Raw genomic sequence first — 26,483 nt, forward strand, 5'->3', positions numbered from 1 at the left:
TGCCATTTAAAAAGTTTGTGTTGTCATGGAAGTGTACTTACATAGATCTCTGCGAGAGTATGTGGTATTACAGGAAATTCTACACAGCACTTATAAGATGTAATTTAACAAAAAAAAGTATTTTTTAAAATGGTCGCAATAAGCATTTTTAGAAAATCTGTTAAAAGTTATTAACATTGTCCAAAAAAGAAATCAGTTTTACTTTAAAAAAAAAGAAATTACCATAATTTACTTTGAAACAAAAAAAAGTATGTCAAAAAGCATGTAATGAAGTTAATCATTAACAAAACTGAAAACAAAGAATATATAATAAAAAAAGTTACACGGGTAAATAAATAAGTTTGTACAGAAAAATGGTGCTGAGAACTTGAACATAATAATTACTTGATTACTTGTCTTTCTATAGATTTAATTATATTTTTCCACTAACAATTAACCAATTTTTAGCTAATTAACCACATTTAGAAATTAGGTTTACCACCAGGATTGTATTTTTTTTAGATTAACTTGAAGTTAATGTTCAGTACCAGATAAATTGTTGTGGGTAAATATTTTAAAATAATTTCAAAAACATGCTTTAGTACTGAATTTACTGTAATTAATAATTACACACATTTTTTAAACACATTTTGTCTTGGAAATGTTTTTTAAAACTGAAAATTGATTAATTATAACAATTCTCAATTATTTTTTTCACAAGATATTACGCTGTGATTTTTGACAAAATTATAATACTTTACATTTGTTGTTGTAATTTAATTACTTAAAGGGAAAATTTGACAATCCGAAAACAGTCCCAAAATGCCAGAAATTGATTGCTAAAAATACTCACTTTATTAATGATATAAGTATGTTATTATCTAATTATTTACCTGAATCTCTGGATGTATTGCCAGCAACAAAAGACAGAAACAGGTAGTTATAGCATTTGTCTCACTACCCTGAAACAGTTATGAAAATAATTAATTTTCTGCATGAAAAAACTGTTTTGTTTAAATAGCGCGCATGATACGTGTATAAGCAGCCTGTTTGCCATTTGCATTAATCATTGAGAGTTTTATTTAATTTATTTATTTTAGAAACTACCAAATTGCAGTTACTTATGAAAAATTGTTTCTTGTAAGAAAATTGCCAACCCTGATGAGACTTGAATCTAGAACCTAGCAGATGAAAAGTAGAGATGGTTCCTCTTCACTACAGAGGTTGGCTTGAAATTAAATACGATTTCCATCTTTATTTCTTATAAGTGATACCACTAATATGCAAATCTTTCTTTTTCGGTTTAGCCTCTGAAACCACCGTAAGATTATTACTTCAGAGGATGAATGATGATGATATGTATGAATATAAATAAAGTGTAGTGTTGTACATTCTCAGGTCGACTGTTCCTGAGATATGTAGTTAATTGAAACCCAACCACCAATGAGGCCGGCCTTGAAATCAGCTGATTTATGATGACGAGTTTACCACTAGACTAACCAAGTGGGTTATCACTAATAAGCTGTCAGCATTTCTACTTTCCTTTCATCTCAGTTTCTGATGGATATTGCACTGAATGAAGTTACCATCCCACATCAAACAAGATTGTACATCCACATAGAAAAAAGTCATAATTGTGAAGAGGGTGTAACAACAGATTTTAAAAAAACTACGCTAATTTTTGGTAACATATATTTAGATAGAGGCCTAATGATAAACTATACCATACAGATATCATCTAAGGAACAAGTTAATTGTTGCAGTAGATACACCTAATCAGAAGGATTCTATGTGTACTAAAGAATCTACAATTCAGGTCATATGGTTTGGCAGAAGCAGGCTATTTTATTATGCACCATTTTGTATAATATATCAAATATAGTATATTTGTAGTATTGTATAAAAAAATATTATATTTAATTATATTAAAAATATTAAAGCTGAAATAAGGATTAAAACTATTTATAATTTTCTTTATTTACAAAATTAGGCAAGCCAAAATATCTTTAATTTTTTTTAAAATTCTTTACAATAAACATTGTATAATTTTTCATGGATAAAATATTGCCACTTACTCCAACCATCATGGTGACTACTTCATCTCTTAAATCATCATCAGTAAATGTTGTACCTGAATCTTTAAGTTCTAAAAGTATATCCAAAAATATTTTCATTCTTTGGGATTCTAAAAAAACAAAAAAAAAATTTATATAATCTCAATAAGTTAAATTTAAAAAAATAATAGTTTATTTGTAAAATTAAATAACAAATAATATAAGAAAATGCATCAAGCAGCAAAATATATTTACAACTTAAAATTAACACTAAGTGATTTTTTAATTACCTCTGCTTCTTTAAAATGTGTTTTTTAATAAAAAAAAAGAAAACATCAAACTGTAGAAATACACATAATTATCTCAGATGAAATAAAATTAATTTTTTTTGTTTTCCTTAAAAGAATAGAAATTACCATCTGCCATACGCCAAACATTATACACAGTCGACAAGGCCGTATAAATAAATAAATACTTGAATCAAGATCCACGGCCTCCATAAATCGCAAGACAGTTGTTAATATCATTGCATTGTTTCCCAAAATATTTCACATGTCAGCTCCTAGTTAAACTTCTGATGCAATGCCGCCACATAACAAATGCAATCTACAAGAATATGGTGCACTGCTAGTTGGCATTCGCAGCGAGCATAAAGGGATGCATCTGTTTTCTGTTTTCGGCAAATAATAACCTCCTCTCGACGGTTAGTGTGCTTTATTGGATGAAATTTATTGTTAATAGCTGAATCCCAATGACTTTGCCACTCATCATGAACTACCCTCTTCAGGAAACAGACAAGATCATTTGAAACAATGCAATTGGTAAAAGTAGGCTGAAACAAGCCTATTTGGCAGCAATATCTGCACACTTATTGTCAGAAATTGCAATACGATAGGAGATAAAGCAGAAGTTCAGCTGTAATAGAAATAACACACTGAATATCACAAACAAGAGGGTGTCCAGAGTACAAAGTCACTAATCACCTATAAGGCACTCATGGAATCCGAGCAAACACATACTGGTACATGTCAAAATGTTGGACTAATTATACTTAAGGCCTAATTAATAGCAAACAGCTCTGCAACAAAAATACTGGTGATGCTATGATGGCAAAACATAACCAACAGAATTAATGTTTTTAGAAACATCCGTACAAACTGTAACTTCAGGATTCACAATATTTATAATATTATAAAATTTGTTTCGCAAAATAACTTGATTTGTGTTTTATTATACTGACAAAGATCGAAACAGTCGTAATTAATGAAAGAAGGACTCAACAGGGATAGTAATATGAAGCAACAGAAAGTTCTGGAGGTAATTTTTTATTCAACAGCTGAGGAAAGGCGCTGAGCTCTGATGCCTAGCGGAGCAGTAGATCTCAGCTGTTCCTGGTATTGAATCAACTCAGATGTTGGTTAGAGAATACCACATCAAAGGTTGGATGAGGTTGCGCTTTAATCTGAACCACATAAAGCTAAAGCATTCTGCCTATTCTAAAGAGATGGCTCACCACTGTACACCAGCAGACTTACCACGGGGCTTGAGCAAAATGCACCAGTGGCAAGAGGGATGATTGAATGATGGACTGCATCGAGCATCTCTTTCAGTGGCCCATACTGATGAATAAATATACGCTGCCACAGTCTAAGCAGGAATGTACCAGAGCTTGGTAGAAGTGCAACATGCATATTATGATCGGCTCCCTAACGGGTATTAGATAGAACTCTCAGCATGTCTAATATTTTTAGACATTTTACCTTCAACTCCTTCATATGTATTACCCACATCAATCGTTAGTCTAACCACATTGCTAAAAGTTTAACTCGCAGGCAGGCCTCAACTGATTCACCATGTAAATACTTGAACAGTTGAGGGTCCACATGTTCCCTTAATCCGGAAAAAGCAAATGTAATTCGTTTTCTCTGGGAAAAATATGAATCCAGGAGATTTAAACCATGATTCAAAGCGAGTTATTGTGTTATGAAGCAGCCTCTCACCTGTAGTTACCATTCTACATGTAAAGAGAAAGATCATCTACAAATAAAGAACACATAGGGCAGCATACAGTATAATCGCCTTGCATACACCCTTGTAAAGGATACTCACGATCTTAAAATTAAGACCTCAATCAGGATTAACCACACGTCAAAAATCAAAGAAAGTATTATGTGCCTTTCCCACGATGTATTTCAAGTGCTCCTTAAGTTGAAAATCCTTATCAAAGTACACTCCCAAAGTACTTCTGAACCTAAACACATTTTATTCATTGGCCTGATATCAAAATGCAGGCTTGCCACATCACAGCCAAATGGCCTTTGAGCAGCATCATCATGGTCTTTGAGGGACTAAAAATCATATTGCGTTAATGACTCCACAACTCTACTATCTGACAAGCTTCATTAGCTCTGAATTTGACCTCCCTCCACAAACATCCTTCGACCAGCAGGAACTTGTTGTCGGCATAAGCCACCACACAGCACCCACTAGGCAATATCAGCTGCAGAATATATTCAAACTACTATCCACAAAAGAGACACCAACACACTGCCTTGAAGACAACCCTTAGACAGTGTCTTATCCACTTCATGGCTGCCCTCGCGGAGCTACACATTCTGATAACTGAAGTAGCGTAATAGTCTTTACTATTTGAACATTTTCCTACGTTAGGGCATGTATGTCATCATGTCCAATACCGCCATAATGCACAAAAACTTGTTTATTTGTGCAACCATCTTTGTTGTGGCCAAAACCTTGATACTGAAAGCAGTGTCTAGAGTTCGATATATATATAGTCAGACACAGATACTGAGGTAACCTACTTTTATTTTGCCTGGTATGGTTGGACTTGAAAAGGTAAGAATTAACAAGGATGTTGATACATCAACACTATTCTCCCTTCTCATAATCCTATTCACTGACGTAACTGACTGCGTTGATAACCCATCTGTAATTTCATAAAACTTATTTTCAGCCGAGTTGACAGAAAATAACCCCCTTACCGAAATTCACAGGTTTTTTCAGCTGGACAACAACCACTGAAGAATTTATAAGTGGAATTAACATTCAGTTTCCATGAGTACCAGCGATACAATGGACCACTCCAACAAAGCACAGGCATACTTCATAAGATGTCACAATACCACCAAGTGCAAGTGAGAAGAAATAGTGTAAGATGTTGTGTAACTGTGTAAGGGTATGTGATGTAATTTGTAAAGTGTTCTGGGTGTAGTGTATGTGTACAAAAATTCAACTTTTCTACATGACATTTTTATTAACTTATGAAGGTGACTCAATGCATTACCAAAACATTAAACCAGAAAAATAATAGTAATAAAATATGTTTTAGTTTGTCATCAAATAAGTAAAAAAAAAAGCAAAACGCTTATTAATACTTTTGAATACTTCAATATAGTATGAAATTTAACTAGTTCTAATATTATTTAGTTACAGTAGATAAATTTAAATGTTACAAATATTATCTATTACAAAAAAATATACATATACCTTCTTCTTCTTCTTCTTCTGATTTATCCATCTTTCCTTCAACAATCAGCCTTTGTCTTTCTTTTCTTTGATAATATTCATCTTTCCTTTTCTTTATTACCTGTTAAAAAAAAAATTATTTATTGTAAAAATTAAATTAAGCAACAAAATAAGATAATATGCATAATAAAATTTAGTATACACTTTTGAAATACAAATTTAAGATTCTTATTATGCTTGTAAATTTTATAGATGTTTTATGTATTATAAAAAACAAGAATTTAAGAATTTATGCACTAAAACTATTTGATATTTACAATCATATTTAAAAAAATAATAATAATAAACAAATACAACATAAATGAAATAACATAAATAATGTGATAACAAACTAAAGGGATTTTCTTACTCCTCAACAGTGTGTCAACAACCCTTGTAATGCAGGAACTGATTCAAAGCTCTGAAAAGATTTTCAGGAAGCATATTTCCATAAATTTAGAACGCAAATCATTATACTTAAACTTTACTTTTGAATTCTTGAAGAATTAATTTTGTAAATCTGTGTATCATAGAATTTGTAAATAAATTTGATGATTAATTTAAAAATTCTTCATTTTACAACTAATTACACACAATAGGTGATATGGTTAACCTACTACTGATTGTATTTATCCTTTCTTGTTAAAAAGTAGTGGATATCTGTTACAGCTGGGTAGCACATATTAAGGTTAACATTTTAAGCAGTATGAGGTAGTTTAGAATCTACTACTGCATAATTATGAAGCCACTTAAAAAAATAGATGATTTGTGTTAAAGAAATAGAACAAGTTTTTTGCACAGTTTGTTAGCACCCACATAAATTTTATTATGAACTTTCCAAGAGTTTCTATCTGTTTTTTAAATTTACTAAAATCAAAAGTTGAAAAATTCTGTTTTATTAAAAAGAAAAAAGATATGATGTCAGGGGATGTCTCTTGATTAGAATTACTAAGTTGGTTGCTGATCATTAAAATGCCTAGAGGTGGACTTATTTTATTACTCATTTGAGTAGTGGAGTTTTTTGTTTCACAGTTTAATCCCTCTAAATGTAGATTTTCTTTAACTTTCATTCTTTTCTCATTATTTTTGGTATTTGTCATTTAATGAGGTCTGCTTCACCTACAAATCTATTATCGACTATTCGCTATCTGTTGCTTACAATAAACAGTCTGACCTCAGGCTCAAGTAAAGCCAAGCTTCTGAATCAATCCTAAACATAGTATATTGTTTAACTGATAAAAAACTTAGAAATACTTTCATTTTAATGTGAAAAACACACAATTTGATTTATTTTTGCTTGAGTATTAATAACACAAACTTAATATGTATAGAAAGCAGGTTGAAAAAACTAGCTATTCATTTTAAGTAAGGAATGACTTGGATCAGAGAAATATTCTTTGAGAGAGAGGCAGACCCTCCATGTTTTATTTGTTCTCTCTTTCTATAAGGGTCCTTTCCCTTTTGTTATCCTTAATCTTTGCTTCTCTGGAAAGTACCATTAAGTCTGCGCCAACACCACATAAGTTTGTTGTGCCAGGCTGGCATTGTTTGGTAACCATAGAAGTTTAATTCTACTTTCCACCAAAACAATAATTTTAATTACTATTACTGGTTTATTATAGAAAGAATAAATAAAAAAACCTAATTACCAAATTTGGCATTTCATGAAGTTTTTTGTAAATTTTTCTCGCTTCTTTGCCATAACCAGTATTGTAGAAAATTAAATCTGGGTGTAACCAAAATTTGTAGATTCTCATATAATCCAGTTCAGAAACCCTGAAATAAGAGAAATTAAAATTATTAATATAAAAAAATGATATATTTTATATTAATAAAAATAGATTATTATTGTAAGACTTGAGGTTTTTTGCAGAAGCATTTTTTCTCTGGTATTACATAGTTTCAATGTTCCTGAATAACTACAAGGGTTACCTTGAAAACAATTTATTTTTAGGAATTTGGCCCCCAAAATTTGACCCATTTGTTGGCATTGTTTGATCGTATCCTGCTATTAGGATATGTAGGATACGTATTAGTAGGATCTTCCTACTAAGAAGGAAGATTAAAGAAAAACAAACCAACATACTTGGCGTTTATAGACCTAGAAAAGGCATTCGATAACGTAGACTGGAATAAAATGTTCAGCATTTTTAAAAAATTAGGGTTCAAATACAGAGATGGAAGAACAATTGCTAACATGTACAGGAACCAAACAGCAACAGTAACAATTGAAGAACATAAGAAAGAAGCTGTAATAAGAAAGGAAGTCCGACAAGGATGTTCCCTATCTCCGTTACTTTTTAATCTTTACATGGAACTAGCAGTTAATGATGTTAAAGAACAATTTAGATTCAGAGTAACAGTACAAGGTGAAAAGATAAAGATGCTACGATTTGCTGATGATATAGTAATTCTGGCCGAGAGTAAAAAGGATTTAGAAGAAACAATGAACGGCATAGATTCTTCCTACGCAAGAACTATCGCATGAAAATAAACAAGAACTAAACAAAAGTAATGAAATGTAGTAGAAATAACAAAGATGGACCACTGAATGTGAAAATAGGAGGTGAAAAGATTATGGAGGTAGAAGAATTTTGTTATTTGGGAAGTAGAATTACTAAAGATGGACGAAGCAGGAGCGATATAAAATGCCGAATAGCACAAGCTAAATGAGCCTTCAGTAAGAAATATAATTTGTTTACATCAAAAATGAATTTAAATGTCAGGAAAAGATTTTTGAAAGTGTATGTTTGGAGTGTCGCTTTATATGGAAGTGAAACTTGGACGATCAGAGTATCTGAGAAGAAAAGATTAGAAGCTTTTGAAATGTGGTGCTATAGGAGAATGTTAAAAATCATATGGGTGGATAAAGTGACAAATGAAGAGGTATTGCGGCAAACAGATGAAGAAAGAAGCATTTGGAAAAATATAGTTAAAAGAAGAGACAGACTTATAGGCCACATACTAAGGTATCCTGGAGTAGTCGCTTTAATATTGGAAGGACAGGTAGAAGGGAAAAATTGTGTAGGCAGGCCACGTTTGGAATATGTAAAACAAATTTTTGGGGATGTAGGATGTAGAGGGTATACTGAAATGAAACGACTAGCACTAGATAGGGAATCTTGGAGAGCTGCATCAAACCAGTCAAATGACTGAAGACAAAAAAAAAATAAATAAATCCTACTATTTACTGGTTCTCTCTTGCCAATATAAATAATGTTTTATTAAATGAATAAAACTATTGATGTTGCTACTGACTCTACAGTCAGTGCCCAAATACTATTTGGGCAGTGGTATGTTGACTGGACTTTCAAAATATAATACCAGCTAAAAATCATTCAAACCTGGTTTCTACATACGGTGTTAAGAAGATGAATGAAAGAAATCAGCCAAAAGATATGACATTTTCCAGAATAGTAAACTAAATATATGATGAATAGCATTCTGAGTAATTAACAAAATATTCATGTAAGGGCATTGATTGACAAAAATAAATTAAATAAATCATTGAGTTACCATTTTGGATTTGGATTTTAAAATTAGTTTTACTTGATGTTTCTGGAGCAGTAATAATAAAATTGTCCTTGACTGATTAGGCTATAAGATTTATAACATCAATACTCATATTAATGAAGACCACAAACAAATGAGAATATTAATCACATTCCATCACATGCTATACAGAAGAAGGTGATAAATTTTGCAATCTAATTTTTACCAGAGATGAAATTTGTCAATTATAGTCTAAATTTTAATCACTCAGGCGCATTATTCATCATTTAGGTTAGAATGATTTAGAATGGCGTTAGATGCGCCATTCTAACCTAAATGGCACATCATTTTAGGTTAGAATTAAAGTTTAATTGATATATTTTATTTTACTATGGAAAATTATTGTGAAAGATTACTGAAAAAAGTTGTACGTTGTGCCATTCCATTCAAAATTGATAATGAAGCACCTGATAAGATGAAGTGTAATTGTGTTAATGTGCGTCTGAATTCTGCAACAATCTTGTTTCCAAGAAAAAATTCAGAGGGGATTATTACAATCTTTTAATATTCAAACATACTTAGCTTCAAATGTTTTCTGTCTGTTCAGTAATTTAATGGAATGTTGGGTGTCAAGCAATTTTTTTAGAGAATTGCCATATTGAAAAAAGCTTCAAGATGGTTAAATGGATTAGCAGTAAAATAATAAGGTAAAAGTAATTTGAAGCTTGTGACTTGCTGTAGCAATAATACTTTCACGATAATTCTCATACACGTTAATATCATAAACAGAAGATGAATAATTTGCTATTTAGGTAGTAAAATAACAAAGGATGAACAAAGTAACGCAGTTGTATAAAGCAGAAAGGTGAAACATGAAGAGTTTCATGCAGAAAATAAGTTTACTAATGTTTAGTGTAGATCTAAGAGATGGATTTTAAAAAAAATATTTGTGTAGAGTAAAACATATAACAATAGTCAAAACTGGACAAAGAAAAATAAAAAGGAAAAGAATAGAATCCTTTAACTTAATGTTATAGGTGGATCCTGAAAATTACATGGATAAATAAAATATAAAATGAAGAAATCTTGAGAACAGAAAAGCAAGTTTGAGGCAGAATCTTGTATAGAGATGAACTAGGTTAGTGGGTCATGAATTAAGACATTCAGGTTAATTATTTTGCTAACAGAGAGATGTACACAAGATTACAACACTACTGATTACAAGGAAAATAAAGAATAGTTTATTGAGCAAAAATGACTGACAAAATAAAATTTTGTTAACTACAAACCAAATTAACCTATATATGTTACAAAACTATTGAGTTTTTAAAAACATGTAATATGTCTTTCACCATGGCCTTTAGTAGAATCCGGCTGTGCTGATTTAAAATTGAATTTATATTATTTACAATTTACTCTCACACCTATCACTATTTTTTCTACAGATTATTTAATTTTTTAACTATTAATGTAAAGTTAGCTAAGTTGTTCTTTTATTCAATTTTTTGAAATGCAATTTAATCAGACTGTTCAGCTGTAAGAGTAAAATGAACTCAAAAATAAGTTTTAAAAATCTATAGTTAGTTTCACTGAATAAATTTCTAACTGCTTACCTGTATAAAGCTTGAGAAAATTCTAAGTTTTGATTATCTTGTGCTTTAACATCTATTCCTAGAGCAGTTTCTGAAATATTTACAAAAGTACATAAGTTTTTTACCTTATTAGATTGTTGCTGTGCTTCAATTTTATAATTACAATTTTTTAACAAAATATCAATAAATAATTTTAAGTTCATGTCATTTATTTTTAAGGATTGAAGAAGAAAAAAATACATAAAATATAATAAATTGAATCCAATACTTTTTTCTATCACATGTAATTTTTATTTATTTTGAGATTATAACAACTCATAACAGATTGCAAAATAAATAAAATAACTCAGCAGTTGGTGTTGAATTAATTTTCTTTTATTTGTTTCAGTTGGATATAGTTGAAAGAAACTAGAACAACCATATTGCGTTTTAGAGTGTAATCCTAGTTTGTAATTTCTTCCATACTAATGATTATATTTTTAACACAATATTTATGGTTTTAGTTATCTCGATACATTAACTTGTTTGAATAAAACAAGAGAACATTCATTTTCAATTCATGGAATTTTACTTCTAGAAGAGGTTATTGGAAGTGGGAGTGTGTGAATTTATGAACAGAAAATCATCTAAAAAACATGTGCAGATTAAAGTACTTTTATTTCTAACTGGATTTTTTTGATAATGTTAAAATTAGAATTGAAAAGATTTGTGTAATCTTTTCTCCTTGTCAGTAATAAGTAAAGTTCCAAAAAATGTTATTTTTATTGTACAATTTTTTCTTTTTTAAAAAAAAATAGAAAAGCCAGAATATTTTAGAACATTCAGGGTTTATGGTAATTGGTTGTGTGACCTTAGGTGGATATTGTAGTCTAGGCAATGTATTCCTTTTTTTGTTTTTCTGAACAAAAACGCTTCTGCATTATCATCGCCCAGACACAATATTTTAGTTGTAATATACAAAGATATATCTCATTTTATTCATCAATTTAAATAATAAAGTTATAATCTGCTGTACAATTAGCATGAAAAGCTGAAACACACTACAGTAATTCAAATATTTTGATACAAACAAGACCGCTCTAAGAAACAATAAAACATAAGGTAATAACATTTCATTATCCCCTAGAATAGTATGCAAAAAACCTAGAATAGAATAGAATAGTTTCATGTTACCCCCTAGGTTAAACTTGTGAAGCAATACCACAAAACAGACACAATTCACAAGGATGTGGTGCACTGTTAGTTGATGGTCACAGCAATCACAAGCAGGTGCATCTGTCTGCATCATCAAATATCCATGAATGAACCTAGTATGCCCTATTCACAAACAGCAAAGAATAATGTCCTCTTGACGGCTATTTCTGCATGAGCAGCAATTACACTGTGTTCTTGACTGGATGAAGTTTATTGTTAAAATTAGCATCCTACTCACTTTGCACTCATCATGAACTATCCTCTTTAAAAAAACAAGCAAGATTGTTCGAAGCGACGCGATTGCTGAAAGGAGGTTGGAAACAAACCTATTTTACCGCACTACCAGCATGCTCAATGCCTCTAATTCCAATATGGGTGAGGATCCACCCATATTGTTGTATTACAGTGATTCATTTGTGAAATACGCTGAATCTCACAGGCAGCAGGGTATCTGGAGTATACGTCATTAATCGGCTGTAAGGCACTCATGGAATCTAAGCAAACAAAAACATGTCAAAATTTTGGGCTAATTTATGTAAGGCCTTATTAATGGCATACAGTTCTGCAACAAAATACTGGTGATCCTGGAAAGACCAAACATGTATGTTCTGCTGCCAACCACAAAAGCACAACCAACAGAATTAACGTTTCTAGAGCCGTCTGTATAAACTGTAGCATCAGGATTCACACTATTTATAATATTATAAAAATTGTTTTATAAGATATCTGGATTTGTATTCTTTTTATGATACTGAGACAAAAGCAGTAATTTACGAGAGGAGCCCACCAAGGGGGCGGTAATAACATGGAGCAACAGAAAGGACTGGAGATAATTTTATATTTTGGGCTGAGAAAAGGTGGTGAGCTCTGGTCCCTAGTGGAGCAGCAGATATTGACTGTTTTTGGTATCGAATCAAACGTTGATTAGAGAACACTGCATCAAAGGTAGGAGGATTTTGATGTGCTTTAATATAAGCTACGTAAGTGCAGATGTTTTGATTCTGGCTATTCGAGAATGATTGCTAACCACTTTCCATCAGTACCATAGGTCTTGAACAAAATGCACCTGTACCAAGACGGATGAATGAATGATAGACTGCATCTAGTATTCTAAGAGCAGTGGACTAAGTGGAAGAATAATTCATTCAGCCGTAGTCCAAGAGGCAATGGACTAAAGCTCTGTAGAAGCACAACATGCATACTCAATCAGCTCCACATCAAGTATTATATAAAACTCTAAGCACGTTTAACATTTTTAAACATTTTAACCTTTAGCTCCTTTAAATGTGTAACCCACATTTGTCACTGGTCAAATCACATACCTAAAAATCTAACCTGTGTGCATGCTTCAACTGGTTCACTATATAAAAACATTTTAAGGGTCAGTATCTTCTCTCAAGTGCAAAAAGCAGATGTGTTGGGTAAAGTTAAGAAAAATAAAAGAACACACAGCTCATATTTGCCAAAAGAAATTGGACTTTAATTATAGAAAAAACAACTAAACTTTTTCTTAAGTCATAACCTTAAAAAATTAAAAGAAATTATGAAATATACATAACTTAATTCTGTATAAGAAATATCAGCTGAAATCAGCATATCAGTAATGATATTAAATGAGAAAATACATGAATATACATTTTTCAAATACACATTTTGAAAATCTACAATTTAACAAAGCCTGAAAACAAGAGAACATAAAACACCTTATTTACAATTAGATACTTATAAACATAACATCAATAAAAAATAGTGTAACTGGAAAACTGTTGCATTACTGACATATTCTGTAATAATGAAAATTAGCAATGAACAAATGTCATTAACTTAGATAAATAAATTACAATAATTCCAGTATAAAAAAGAGTTAATTACAATATAATCAAATTAAAATAAGTAATAATATAAATAGAGTTCATTTTAGAAGTAAGCTTTCTTGAAAATATTAAGTTACAAAGAAGTTCAAATCATAACTTTACATCAGGAGTTATTTTCTTTAGATTAATGTAAGAGAAGTAATATGAATTCAGTGCATGAATAGATAAGAATTAATCTCGGCGATTAACAAGTTAAATTAGATTAAAAGATAGAGTTAATTGAAATAAACATTTCAAGTAAAGGTAATTTACTCTGAGTAACTGACGTTTGAACACAAACTTTTGATGAACAACCCGAAATATAATAATAGTTATCAATAATAATATATGAAATAAATCGCACATAAGTTTTATAATTCTGAAGTAGTGTTTAAAATTACAAGTGGATTTGATAAGAACGATAGTTGTCATTTAATAACCCATAAAATGGGCTACACATGAACAGTGATAACATAAACGTTTAACATGAATAATAATGAATAATTTGCACTTGCCTGTATCACATATAAATATTAGCAAGAGATGAACTTGTGAAAGCAAGTACATATGAATGCATACAGTAATCCTAGGCGTATTCTGCAATGGTGTATCAGGAATACAGGGGTGAAACGTGGTTTAGAGGTTGAGCAGGACGTGGCGTCTCAGATTTGTAGCAATGAGTTTGGAGAAATTCTGCATCGATAAAATTGTAGTAAGCAGCTGGAGAAGATTCGGAGTCGATGGAATTGGCTGGTTTGTAGTAATTGAAACACATTCAACGTAGACGTAATATACAGAATTTGAAGATTAACTTAACAAAGAAACAAGGCAAAACAAAACATAGAGATCGGTGAAATCACAAAACGTTGATGAGTAGAACTAGAGAATATTTCGACAGAGAAATACCGCAATGTTTATGAGAGTATGAATACAATGAAAATATTTAAACATTATTACGAGAGAAACAATTGCAAGCTGATCCTCCAAGGATTCTGGAGGATCACCCTGTGGATGCGCACAACGTGAAGATCTGAACTAGAATGCAAAAAGTGTGGCGTGGTGAGAAGTAGGGAGAAGCAAACCTAGGCAGTGGACAGGAGAGAGTGTGTGTAAAAATCAAGAGATATGTGCATGTATTAGTATGGGTAGGAAGAAAAAGGGTGTGTGAAGGCAGCAATAAATAATGCTAGAAATGAACACGCGGTCACTATTAAGAAGACAGAAACAGACAGTCTGGCCGACGCCAGGTCTCAAATAAACCAAACAAATTTCATCAAACAGATACACATATGACAAGCCCAAATACAAAACAGAGTAATAAATTTACCAAGTCTGTAACAAACAACAAAACCCAACCCTAACTTTGAATTCATTGGAAATAACACAACTTTACGCAATGGCGTAAACAAGATGAATTTTGTTTTCTCTGGAGAAAATGTGAGTCCAGTTGTCTTATGCCACGATTCTAATTGGGCTATTCTATTTTGGAGCAATATCTCACTAGTAGCTTAAGTTCTAGATGATGTGTATATTAAAAAATTAATAACAAATAAAGAACACATAAGAGGTTTTCACACGTAGTTTGTTATACTATTTATGACAATTGCAAAAAAGGTAACAGTTAGGACACTTCACTGCGGTACTCCGTTTTCTAAAATGAAACTTTCAGATGATGTCGTTCCAACTTGAACCTGAACAGACCAACTGCTGAGGAAACCCCTGATAAATGCTGGGAAATTTCCTTGTATACCCCATTCATGAAGTTTATTTAGCATTTCTCTCTTCCAAGCCATGTAGTACACTTTTTGCATACCAAAAAAAATAACCAAGCGAAGTAGTAAGGCATTTTGAAAAACAGATTTCAAGATAACTACACGATCGATAGCCAGTCTATCTAGGCGGAAACCACATTGTTTGAAGAAAATTAGAGGGTTTATCTCGAGGTACCACACTAAACTATGGTTTATCGTATGTTCCATCACCCAACTCAGCCTCAATAACTTCTGAAGACAAAATATCCACACGAAAAGAGGCTACATCATTCCGAACATCACAATGATATGCAGTCTCAACCGCTAAATTATTGTCCGACAACAAATCATTCAATAGTGAACATAAAATCTGAGTTTTATCTGAGATTATACTCACCAGGTTGAGAGAGTGGACTTAAAAATGTTCTTCTTTTACTTGTAGCATAATATCCGGTAAACAACATCCCATGGGTTTTTGTTACCTTGCTCCTGCACAAAGGAGCACCAGGAATGACATGTTTGGCCTGTCTTACGTAATGATAATATCAACATCTGAGTTCCTTGTATTGAGAAGCCAAATCCGCACACCGTTCAGGGTCACCTTCATATTGAGAAAATCTCCACAAACGGAGAACAGACACTTCAACTCAAGAAAGTTCCTGCGTCCACCAAGGGGCACCCTCTTCCGACCTGAACTTTGGGGAATGGAACACTCAGTGGCATCTATGAAAGCCGCTGACTGACATGCCAGGTCCTCTGGATCAAGACATCAGACTTCCTGTCCAAGACACGGAATCTGACCGAAAGAATCAAAATAAACCTCTGCCAACTTGCTTCCTGTGCAGAAAACGTCCCTGCTGAGCTGGGAAATTACAACTATAATCATCACTCAGGCCTCCAATGATTTCAAAGATGATTAAATGATGATCATCACAGCAATCATCGACAACTCTCCAACCACAGACACTTGGAGAATATATTCTTCCCAGTGTAGCATCAATATTGGTACCAGCAAATTGCCATCTGCCATCAACCATGCCAGCATATGTTGGCAGCTAACCAAAAGTATTAAATAACTCTAAATCATACTGGGCAAGAAACACTTTGACCATTTACCACTTGCATCGGTACGATCACTATGTCACACCAAAGATTTAAAATAAACATCAGCATCAATAACAATTGAACCACACTCAGAAGACCGAAGAATTTTTTTCCAAGCTTCAAGATGACATTCAGTAGGATCCCAATAAGAACTTACAGCATATAGATGTAAGTTCAAATATAAACGCTAACAACAACATGATGATTATCAGAGAACCATCGCAAGAAAACACAACTCATTTCTTTTCTGCACAAAACAGGAGACATGGAGTCAGATCCACAGTAAAACCGTTTCCATCCTGCAAAACGCAGCAATTCACAAGATACAATATAAGGATGTTGCAACAACAAATCTTAATTAAAATTTAAGTTGGTGTACAAAAAAAATCTATAATAGATACTTTCAGCTGAACTGTAATAAAGCGATGATTAATTTTAATGGCCATGGTGCTCCTATTCTCTTTGGCAGTGCCCATGTTGTTGTAATGTATAATTACACCACTGGTACAACCCATTCATTTTGAAAACTATCACTTATAAAAAATTACACTTACACATTAATGATGGAATTAGTTAATAATATCATAAACCCTACTTTACATGATTATCAAGCACTAAGTGGTAACTTGAATTTTCCACTCAGTTGATATATTTTTATGGGTTTTACAGATCTAGTAATTTTGTAAATATTTATAATTATTTTTAACATAAATTTATCAATTTTAATTTTTCTGATTGTTAATATTAAAAAGCATTATTTTGTATGCTATTCCTAACAAATAATTTGCATGCCCTCCACAACCAAAAAATTAGTTTATAATTAGTTTATGACTTATGTTTTATTTTGTATAATGGCTCAAATTTGAATAATATATCATTTATATTATAATTATTAAACTTACCACATATAATATCAAGTGCGGCTGAACTAACGTATTCAAAGAGATCAAATGTTCCTTCATTGAGATGTTTGCTTATTTTCTGAATTAGATATTTAGTCTGTTGATTGAACACTGGAACGAAGTTTTCCAACAACCTGTTGTTAAAAGCTGGTGCGATAGCTTTTCTGTTTTTCTTCCATTTTTCCACTGTTAATTAAAAACAACATATTCATTAGATTATTATTGTCAACTTAAATAATATTTGAATGATAATGCATACATCTATTTATTAACATGAAATCTTACCTTTCTTGCCTTAAAGGCAATATATTAGTGCTTTGTTTCTTGATAGAAGGGGTAATGTTTATTAATTTATTGGTTTATTAGTAACCTGATGCTTCACTGCACACAAGGAGGAAGATAAAGAAGAAGAATTATTTGTCTCATTCTTTTCTTATAATTGTGAATTATGTAAAGTAATTGAGTTTCAAAAAGTAGTAGTCTCAGTTGCATTTTTTTTAAGCATAATGGTATTCAATATACATCATTACTCGTATATCATGTAGTAAATAATTTGAAGATATTTTTAGACCTGAATATCACTTGCATTTCAGTGGGCTTAGTAACAAAGCATGTAACAGTATTTCTTGGTCATCTTTAATGATGCATAGAAGTTCCTACCACGGACTTATCCACAGTCCTCCATCCCTGCTGCTTTCAAGCCAATGGCTTTTGTCAGAAGCCCTCATAGCCCTTATACCTTTTTAGTACAACACGGCACATGACACTGGGCAAAGATGTCCCTCCTCAGTCTTCATTGAAACCATGACTGATATTTCCGGGCGATGATAACACAAAAGCGTTTTTTGCTCTTCCTCCAACCTGCATCACATGCTCCTTGTAATCTCATCCATCTCAATTCCTAAGTGCCTCTGGGTTTTGGCATATCTTATATCCCTCCCCCGATCTTCACTAATGACTTTCTTTTCAGCATATTCTTCATCATCACCACTGTTGTCTTCTCAGCACTGAAAGTCATCTTTGTTCTGAACACTCCTTCTCCTCAATATCTCAATTGCTCCCCCAACTTGTTCTTCTAATTGGTTCCATGAGTTGGCCTCCATGAGCTGGGCATCAACCATGTAGGTTTTTAATTTATATCCTTCCAGCAACCATAGTCCCAGAAAAGAGTCAAATTCTGCAATCCACATGAGTGGACTCATGATGCTTCCTTGATGACACCCTTTGCTCATATGTTTTCCATTCAGCAGAACCATGTCTCAGTACCACCTCTCTATCCTCTAAGCAGCTCCTTTCAAAGTTGTATTCTTCCCAAATCACCCCTTGTCTTCCAAACTGGTACAATACTGACAACCACCACATCTTGTCAAATGCTCCTGAGATATCGAGAAACACACACAACACATAACAACTCTCAACCTTTTCCACTTCTTCCAACAATGATGACAGTGCATCTTCCATACCTCTTCCTGGTCTGAAGCTGTACTGATGCTCAGGTAGAAGTCCATTTCCATTCATTCTAGTATACATGCTGTTAAACAGGACTTTTTCATATAACTTCCCCAACACTATTTTTTTTCACAACGCCTTTTATATTTATTGATTTAACAACATTCTACATAGAGTAGCCTATCCCTGGGCAACTCGGAATACTAATAAGTGTACGCGGTCAGCAGCGGTGTCGCAGGACTCACAAGTTCCCCACCACACTCCCAGGACGTCATATACTCGCCGGTCTACATACACACGATCTGTTCTTCCAAACATCCCCTGTGCACAGACACTTAACTGAAGAAAAAGCCTGACAACCGCATACGAGAGAAGTCAGGCCCAACTCTATTTTATATGCGTCTAACACCACAGGGTTCCCTACCGGAATAGAACAGGTGATTTTGAGGGTAGGCAGAGCTCGCCATCTAGATATGCACGCCCAGCTGCTACCCCGCTCATTACCACAGACATGGGAGCAACTGTCCCTTTTCAAGTTACAGCGTGAACCATGAGATGGGAGAGAAGGATGCTCAAGCACCATTGGTCTGCCGACCACCAACTCCTCTGGGCTTACCCTTTACGAAAGTTGTATCCCTACCAACAATCCTTGCATTGTTCAACTCTCTTCCCACCTCGCTGCCTATAAAGCATCAACTACCAGAGGAATACCTGTGCATAGTGCCCATCGTAGTACCAGAACTCAGTCCAAATAACCACTGCAGAAACTCACTTCTAAACAGAAAGAGCCATCCGCCCACACAGATGATTCCCCGGGTCCACCCCCCTATTTTGCCAGACTCCAATTGCCTGCCTGTCATCAGACCGGCAACCAAGATTGCATGTTTTCTAGATACAAATTGCTACAAGTAAAAAGACTACTTCAATTTTTTAACTTTTATGTTGCCTGGAATTCAGAAATATTTCTATTTTTGTGTACAGTGATACAACAAAAATGTAATAAATTTTTTAGGACATGTTCTATTGGTGAAAATAAAGAAGAAAGTTTATTTAAACCTAGGTTCAGAAACAATTTGTTGTTGTATCGTTATTAAAATAAGTGTTTCCAAACCTAAGTTTATTTGAATTTTCTTCTTTATTTTTACTAATAAAGCATATCCTTAAAGTTTATTACATTCTTCTTGAATCACTCAGTACATAAATTGTTTTATTAATACTACTCGTATTATTAATACAATCTAAATAATTACATCTAAAAAAAAGTAATTAATGAAAAACAATTGCCTAAAAACTTTGAGTTTTATACATTTTTTAAATTCTTTATTGTTTAAACTTGTTAAATTTAAAAAACAATTTTTCATAAATAAGGTGTTTTCTGGGTTGAAGACATTTTTAACCCTTATTTAGAAGCAAATCCCCTACCCATTTTTATTATATTTTAATGAAACATAAAAACTAATAACTTGAATTTTTTTTTATAATTTCAGGAGTGGTTAATTTTAAATTCTATGAAAATGAAAACTATGTTCAGTAATACCCTTCCAAGGATTTTGCTTAATGTTTTAGAGCTACAGCAAACCAGGAAAATCTTAGTTTTTACATTTTATTTGATGATTATTCTATTTAAAGTTGATTTCTAATTTCTTTTTCAGTTTTGTACCTGACTTTGATGTTACTGAAGTTGAAGTCAGTAATAATTTTAAAATTATTATTCAAGAAATTAAATTTGGTGATATTCTGAAGAGCAATAACATTTTAAATATTCAATAATATTTACATTAAGCTTAATATATATATATTAACACATGCATTACAGGTTACAGAAGGTTTGATTACGTACGGAAACTTGACATTAAAAGCTTACCAGGAGCTGAAAACAATCCAGTACCCACTGTATTTCTAAAGAATCGGTATAATGGGTCCTTTCCAAGTGTTTTAGAGCTGTTTAAAACAATCTGAAATAAAATTATATTAAAAAAATTAAATTACACCTGTTTGATTAGAATTAACTTAATTGATTAAAATTATATAAAGGTGCCAATTAACCAACTTAAGTAGTTTACTGATGCAAATTATTTTATTATATATATTTTTTTTATTATTGGTTTTTTTTTTAAAAGATGATATTTATATATATAATATTTTTTTAATTTTTATTTTATAGGAATTCAGTATACTAAATCCTGAGCCTTTTTACTTTACACTCAGTCAAATTGTAAGTAATGCAAGTTACAGCTAGCAAAAACTTTCCCCCATTTGCAATTCCCCCTCCAGAGAAATAAGGTCATAGTGAATTTTAAGGCGTTAGATAGTAAGTGAATGTAATGGTTTTTCGACCTGAAAAATTGTATAAAGCAGGTCCCATCTTCTATAGTTTTCATACAAGCCAACATAAAACAGAACGTTTCAGTGACAATAAACACGTTTTTTTAAGGTTTGAATTACAATATCATGAAAACTACCAAAGATATGTTCTGGGACCTGTTTTATTCAATTTTTCAAATCAAAAAACATAAGAATCCATCATGTTTACCCCTTATACAATGTCTTAAAAATTTCAGTACGATTTCATTTCACCAGGGGAACTGAAATCCTGGCAAAATTTCGTTAGTCGTACCTCGATAATAAAGAATTTTTGGATAAATTTTGTATGAATTTTTTTCCTAATTTGAAAGCTCCAGTATCAGTTCCAAAATTATTTTCCTTTATTCCTGAATCGCTTTGTATATTACCGTCTAAGTATAATGCCATCTCTTGGGTCTTTCGCATAAAATAAGAACAAGTTTTCATTGGATTGCCAAATGACTGTTTAGTACCCGTAAGTATGAATCCTGTTGACCGATATTTAAAAAATAAAATATAATGAATACAAAAAAAATAATGTCAGAGTTTTGAAGCTATTTAATATCTTTTAACTTTGACTTAAGTTAATGAATCACAAATAAAAAAGAGTAATTCTTACAGTTTTCCCCCACAAGTGTTCAATGTGAGCACATTTTGTAATGTGTTACAAGTCTATACTTTAACCAGCATGTCTTGAGTGATGGAAGCAACACCTGCTTAAATCTTGTACCACAAATCAGGTAGGTACCTGATTTAATAGGTATAGGTAAAATACCTATAATAATAGTGATAATTATAGGTATTTTTGAAATGAATTTAATCTTTTTATTATGACCAATTTTTTATTTTTAATTACAAGTACATTTGGAATAATATTAAATAATAAAATGAGGAAACATTTAAAAAAATCAATAAGTTATTTTAAACAATATAACAATCAGTAACTTGTAAATTAATTTTTGATCTTGTCACTTCATCAGGGGATTTACCTCAATAAATTGGGGTAAAAACCCCTGTTTTTATGTCTGACGTACAATAACGTTTTTAAATGGATAATAAATACATAAAATGAAAACAAAACTTGTAGAGATATTAATTCTGAACAAGATTCTGTAAGATAAATTGAATAAAACAAAGAAAAGTTAGAAATATTCAAATTTTATTTAGAAACAGTACACTACATTTTCAGAAGAGTACTTAAAACAAAAACATAATTCTTGTTTGGTGATGTGAAAAATTTTTAAATCAAAATTTACTGTTAAGAATTGTTGTAAAAAAATTTAAAAAACAACATAACAATTGTGAAATGAAAATAAATAAATAAAAATTACGTGGATAATAATTTTTTTTGATATTGATAGATATTCAATACATTATTTGAAAAACTATTATTTCAAAGTTGGCAGTAAAAAAGCACAGCTGATAAATGATGCGAAATACTGTATTAGTGTTTAAATCATTCTGTAAGGTACATTTAAATATATCGGGTACTGTGAACTGTGCCGTAGTTAGCGAAGGTTTTATGTGAATTTTAGATTGAGTATGATTGGTTTGCCGTTGAATTAATGCTGTACGTAATTACAACAGAGGAATATGCTGATATGACATTCATTTTATATGTGAGTAATGGCAATGTTACAGCTGCTGCAGTAAAATACGAATTACGTTTTCCTAATGGCAGGATTCCAGATCCCAAAACAATTAGCATGACTTTTTACAATCTACGGGGAACAGTTTCACTATCTAGTATTCGTACCAGTTATGAACGATCTGTCCAACACAAAGCTGTTATTGATGAAATTATTAGTGATATAGTCCAGTTGTCAGTACATGACATCTTTCTAAGTAGATCAGAGTTCACATTCGATGGCTTGGCCAGTACTTAAACAAAACATGTTTTATCCTTATCATATAGCCAGTTAAACCTCTACACCCAAGAGACGGTCCACTTCCGCTTTGAGTTCTGCAACTGGTGAAATACAAATTGACAACCCTCAAAGCATGTTTTTTTTACCAACGATGCAAATTTCACCCGAGATGGTGTCAGCAACTTACACTATGAGCATACATGGGCAGAAGTAAATCCCATGAAAAGATGAAAAACAATTTTTAATACCAATTTAACAGCCTTGCAGAATCAGCTGCTTGGACCGTTCATATTACCTGGACGCTTAAATTCAGAGGTCCATTTGCACTTTCTTCAAGAACTCCCACAGCTGCTTAAGATGTTCCTCAAAGTATACTTCCAGCAAGATGGCATACATCAAAACAAATGCAACCTTATATGAGGCTCCTATAAAAACGAATCAAGTCACGGGTAGCATAAATTTACGCTAAGCATTCCACCCAGTTTCAAAATAATCGAGTCACTGAAGAATATAATATATTTTTCAAAGAATATAAATGAAACCACGTTAAAGTTTACCGATCAGAAGGGGAAATTGATAAATTTCCGCGGTGACCGTAACCATGAAGTTACATTTACGATGTAGACTGGAAGATTGAGTTAATATACAATAACAGTAGCAGTACGGTTTGCAAACCGATCAGTCGATGTTTGAACACCAGAGCGTTAACATCACAGAACGTGTTTTTCCTTCGCAAATTCAATTTTACAGTGAATAGTAATGATAGTAGCAGTGGTGGATATGTTAGATGTTGGTGAAAGTTTTTCCTACAACACAATTACTCAGCATGAATATCACACACATCTACCATATGCGTCAACTTATAACAATGATGAAATTCAGATACATATTCACCAACAGGACATGTACATGTTATCACATAAAAGCTTTTTGGTAATTGAAGGTATATTGACTACAAAGGATGGAGATAAAAAGGCAGTGGAAACAACATCAACAACGCAGTTCAATTTCTGTTTGAGAGATACGATATGAAATAGATGGAACGGAATTGCGTCACATTCAAAAGTTAGGAATTACAACCACAATAAAAATATTCTATTGCTACGTAAAATTGAAGAAAACAATGGAAAATTTCGGTTGGAAATTTAATGTGTCGGATAAGTTTACTTTAGATAAAGCACCAGAAGATTTTGCTTCTATGCGCCACTGCATATCCTGATGGGATTCACTGAAGATTAAAAACACATAATATGAAACATGAAAAAAGAAATGGTTTTGCTTAGATCTTCCAGCAACGTAAACACGTTTGTATCCATAAAAGATTCATTCAATTCCAAATTGAAGGTGATGAAGGTGACATGAAAAATTTCACGTTCACGTCACCAATACCATGCCGTTGCAACTGCTGAAAGTAGTAGAATAATTTAGACTGTTGGCAATAGCTTTTTGTACATGGCAGATAGATGAATATCTGGTTCTATCGCAAACATACATTCTTAAACAGTACAAATGTGTCTGCAAACAAAGAAACTAAGACATGTGACATATAGTTTACAGACCGATACAAATGATAATGCCACAAAGGCTTCAACTTATTTTGATATATACAAGTTGGTAAACGTACACCTGTATCTTAATTCACAATACTATCTGTACAACAATCTACAAGGTGATGTGAATATGATGTATGAAATGTTGGCTAGCTTTGGCTACTGTTATTACATGATGGTAGGCAAACGATTAAAACACACCATAAGCAGATAATTTTGTAATTATGTAGATAAGCGCTTGTTTTTACCTCCTAATATTCCTCACTTTTGTCCAGGTGAGAAATGTCCAAGTGTATCCTTTTCGTTTAAACACATTTTTTTTCTTTCTAATAAATTACTGCTTTTTAAAATGATACTCCTAATTTGACTGACTTTTTTAATAAATAAAATGCCACATTGCAACTCCTAAACTGCAGCTAAATATCCCATGACCATTACAAGAAACCCAAGTTTCTTGTGTTTCAAGGTCATAGTCATTCTCTAAATAATAAACACCTCAAGCCAGGATTATTAAGGGAAGTGAGGAATGATATGGTTTCTTCTGGTTTTTTCATAGAACCAAAAATACAATTCCACACAGGTATAGTCTACCAAAGTGCATAAGATGTTCAGTTCTACAACTGACATCTTTACACTGTACACTATAGGGACTGAGTAATGAACATCATTACTCTCAGAGAGAATTATTGAAATACATATGTATCAAAGCTGTAAGGAAAAACCGAGATGGCTAGTAGCAGTGAATTAATGTATCTCTTCTAACAAGAAACAACTTGAATATATCTTGCCTCTACTCAATAGTGATCTCACTATCTCTCACTCTATATATATATATATATATATATACAGATATACACTAGCGATAATGGTCCTTATCTTGTTGCACAAAGAATACAATGGTTTCCAGAAAACTGTTGCTGACAACTAAAGTGATAATTCTTCCAGGTAAAGGAACATGAATCCTTTTCTGCATATTTTTAATTTTTTTTTTATTTTTGGTTTTTTATGTTGTTATTATAGATTTTCTGGGTCAGTTAAAAATGGTTTCAATTCATTTATTTTTAGCGGTTAAAGAAGTTTTCCCGATACTTATTCTGAGAAAAATCACACTTTTAAGAATTTATGAAAACTAAGTAGTAATGAATTTTTATTTGCTTAATAAAACCAGGTGTTATTTTGTAAATAAAATCTGACCTTTTTTCATACTCAGGGATTTTTTTTAACGATATACCAGTACAACGCTTTTAAAGTTTTAACTGAAGGTAGTATTGCAAAAATAAACAATAACTTATTTATTGATGAACATTTAATAATGCTACATTTACTGGTAAAATTCTAATACACCATAAAATCCAGTTTTATTTTTTTAAAACATCAATTTAATAAATCATTATATATGAATAATTAATTCCAAAAAAAATATATATATTAAAAGTTCGGTTGATAAAAAAAAGATGTTAATAAGGAATTGTGAAAATAATCTTTTTGGCTTTTTATCAAAAACTAAGTCGTTATTGGTCTGGTCAGTGACGCACTTTGATGAACCAGTTGTGTTACACTGAACAAAAATATGATAGCTACGCATATCTTTTATGTATATAAATTGAAATTCTATACATCTACATTAATTATAAGATTAAATTTTTTTTAAAGATTTACAATATTTTGTTTTTACTTAGAAACAATACTGATTAAAAATTGATACAATAATAAGTATACAAAAGATCTAATATTGTAATTTAGCAGTTTTTAAGTTAACACCATAGTTTATTTTTATTTAATTTATAATTAAACTGATAAACAATTAAAAATAACGAGTATGGTAAA

The 26,483-nt window shown here is 31.9% G+C and overlaps 1 protein-coding gene across 1 annotated transcript in view; it reads right to left on the bottom strand.

The window, feature by feature from the left end:
- The window catches only part of LOC142330884 (cytochrome P450 4C1-like), a 57,389-nt gene that overhangs the window by 5,203 nt on the left and 25,703 nt on the right, over positions 1–26,483 (bottom strand). The window contains exons 4-10 of the mRNA XM_075376351.1: positions 20,760–20,850; positions 17,447–17,632; positions 10,664–10,733; positions 7,208–7,334; positions 5,541–5,640; positions 2,055–2,164; positions 873–941 (exon numbers count right to left, since the gene is read on the bottom strand). Coding sequence (XP_075232466.1) covers positions 873–941; positions 2,055–2,164; positions 5,541–5,640; positions 7,208–7,334; positions 10,664–10,733; positions 17,447–17,632; positions 20,760–20,850 — 753 coding nt within the window. The remainder of the gene's footprint in view (positions 1–872; positions 942–2,054; positions 2,165–5,540; positions 5,641–7,207; positions 7,335–10,663; positions 10,734–17,446; positions 17,633–20,759; positions 20,851–26,483) is intronic.

The sequence above is a fragment of the Lycorma delicatula genome, chromosome 10, assembly GCF_047948215.1.
Source record: "Lycorma delicatula isolate Av1 chromosome 10, ASM4794821v1, whole genome shotgun sequence".
NCBI classification, from domain to species: Eukaryota; Metazoa; Arthropoda; class Insecta; order Hemiptera; family Fulgoridae; genus Lycorma; species Lycorma delicatula.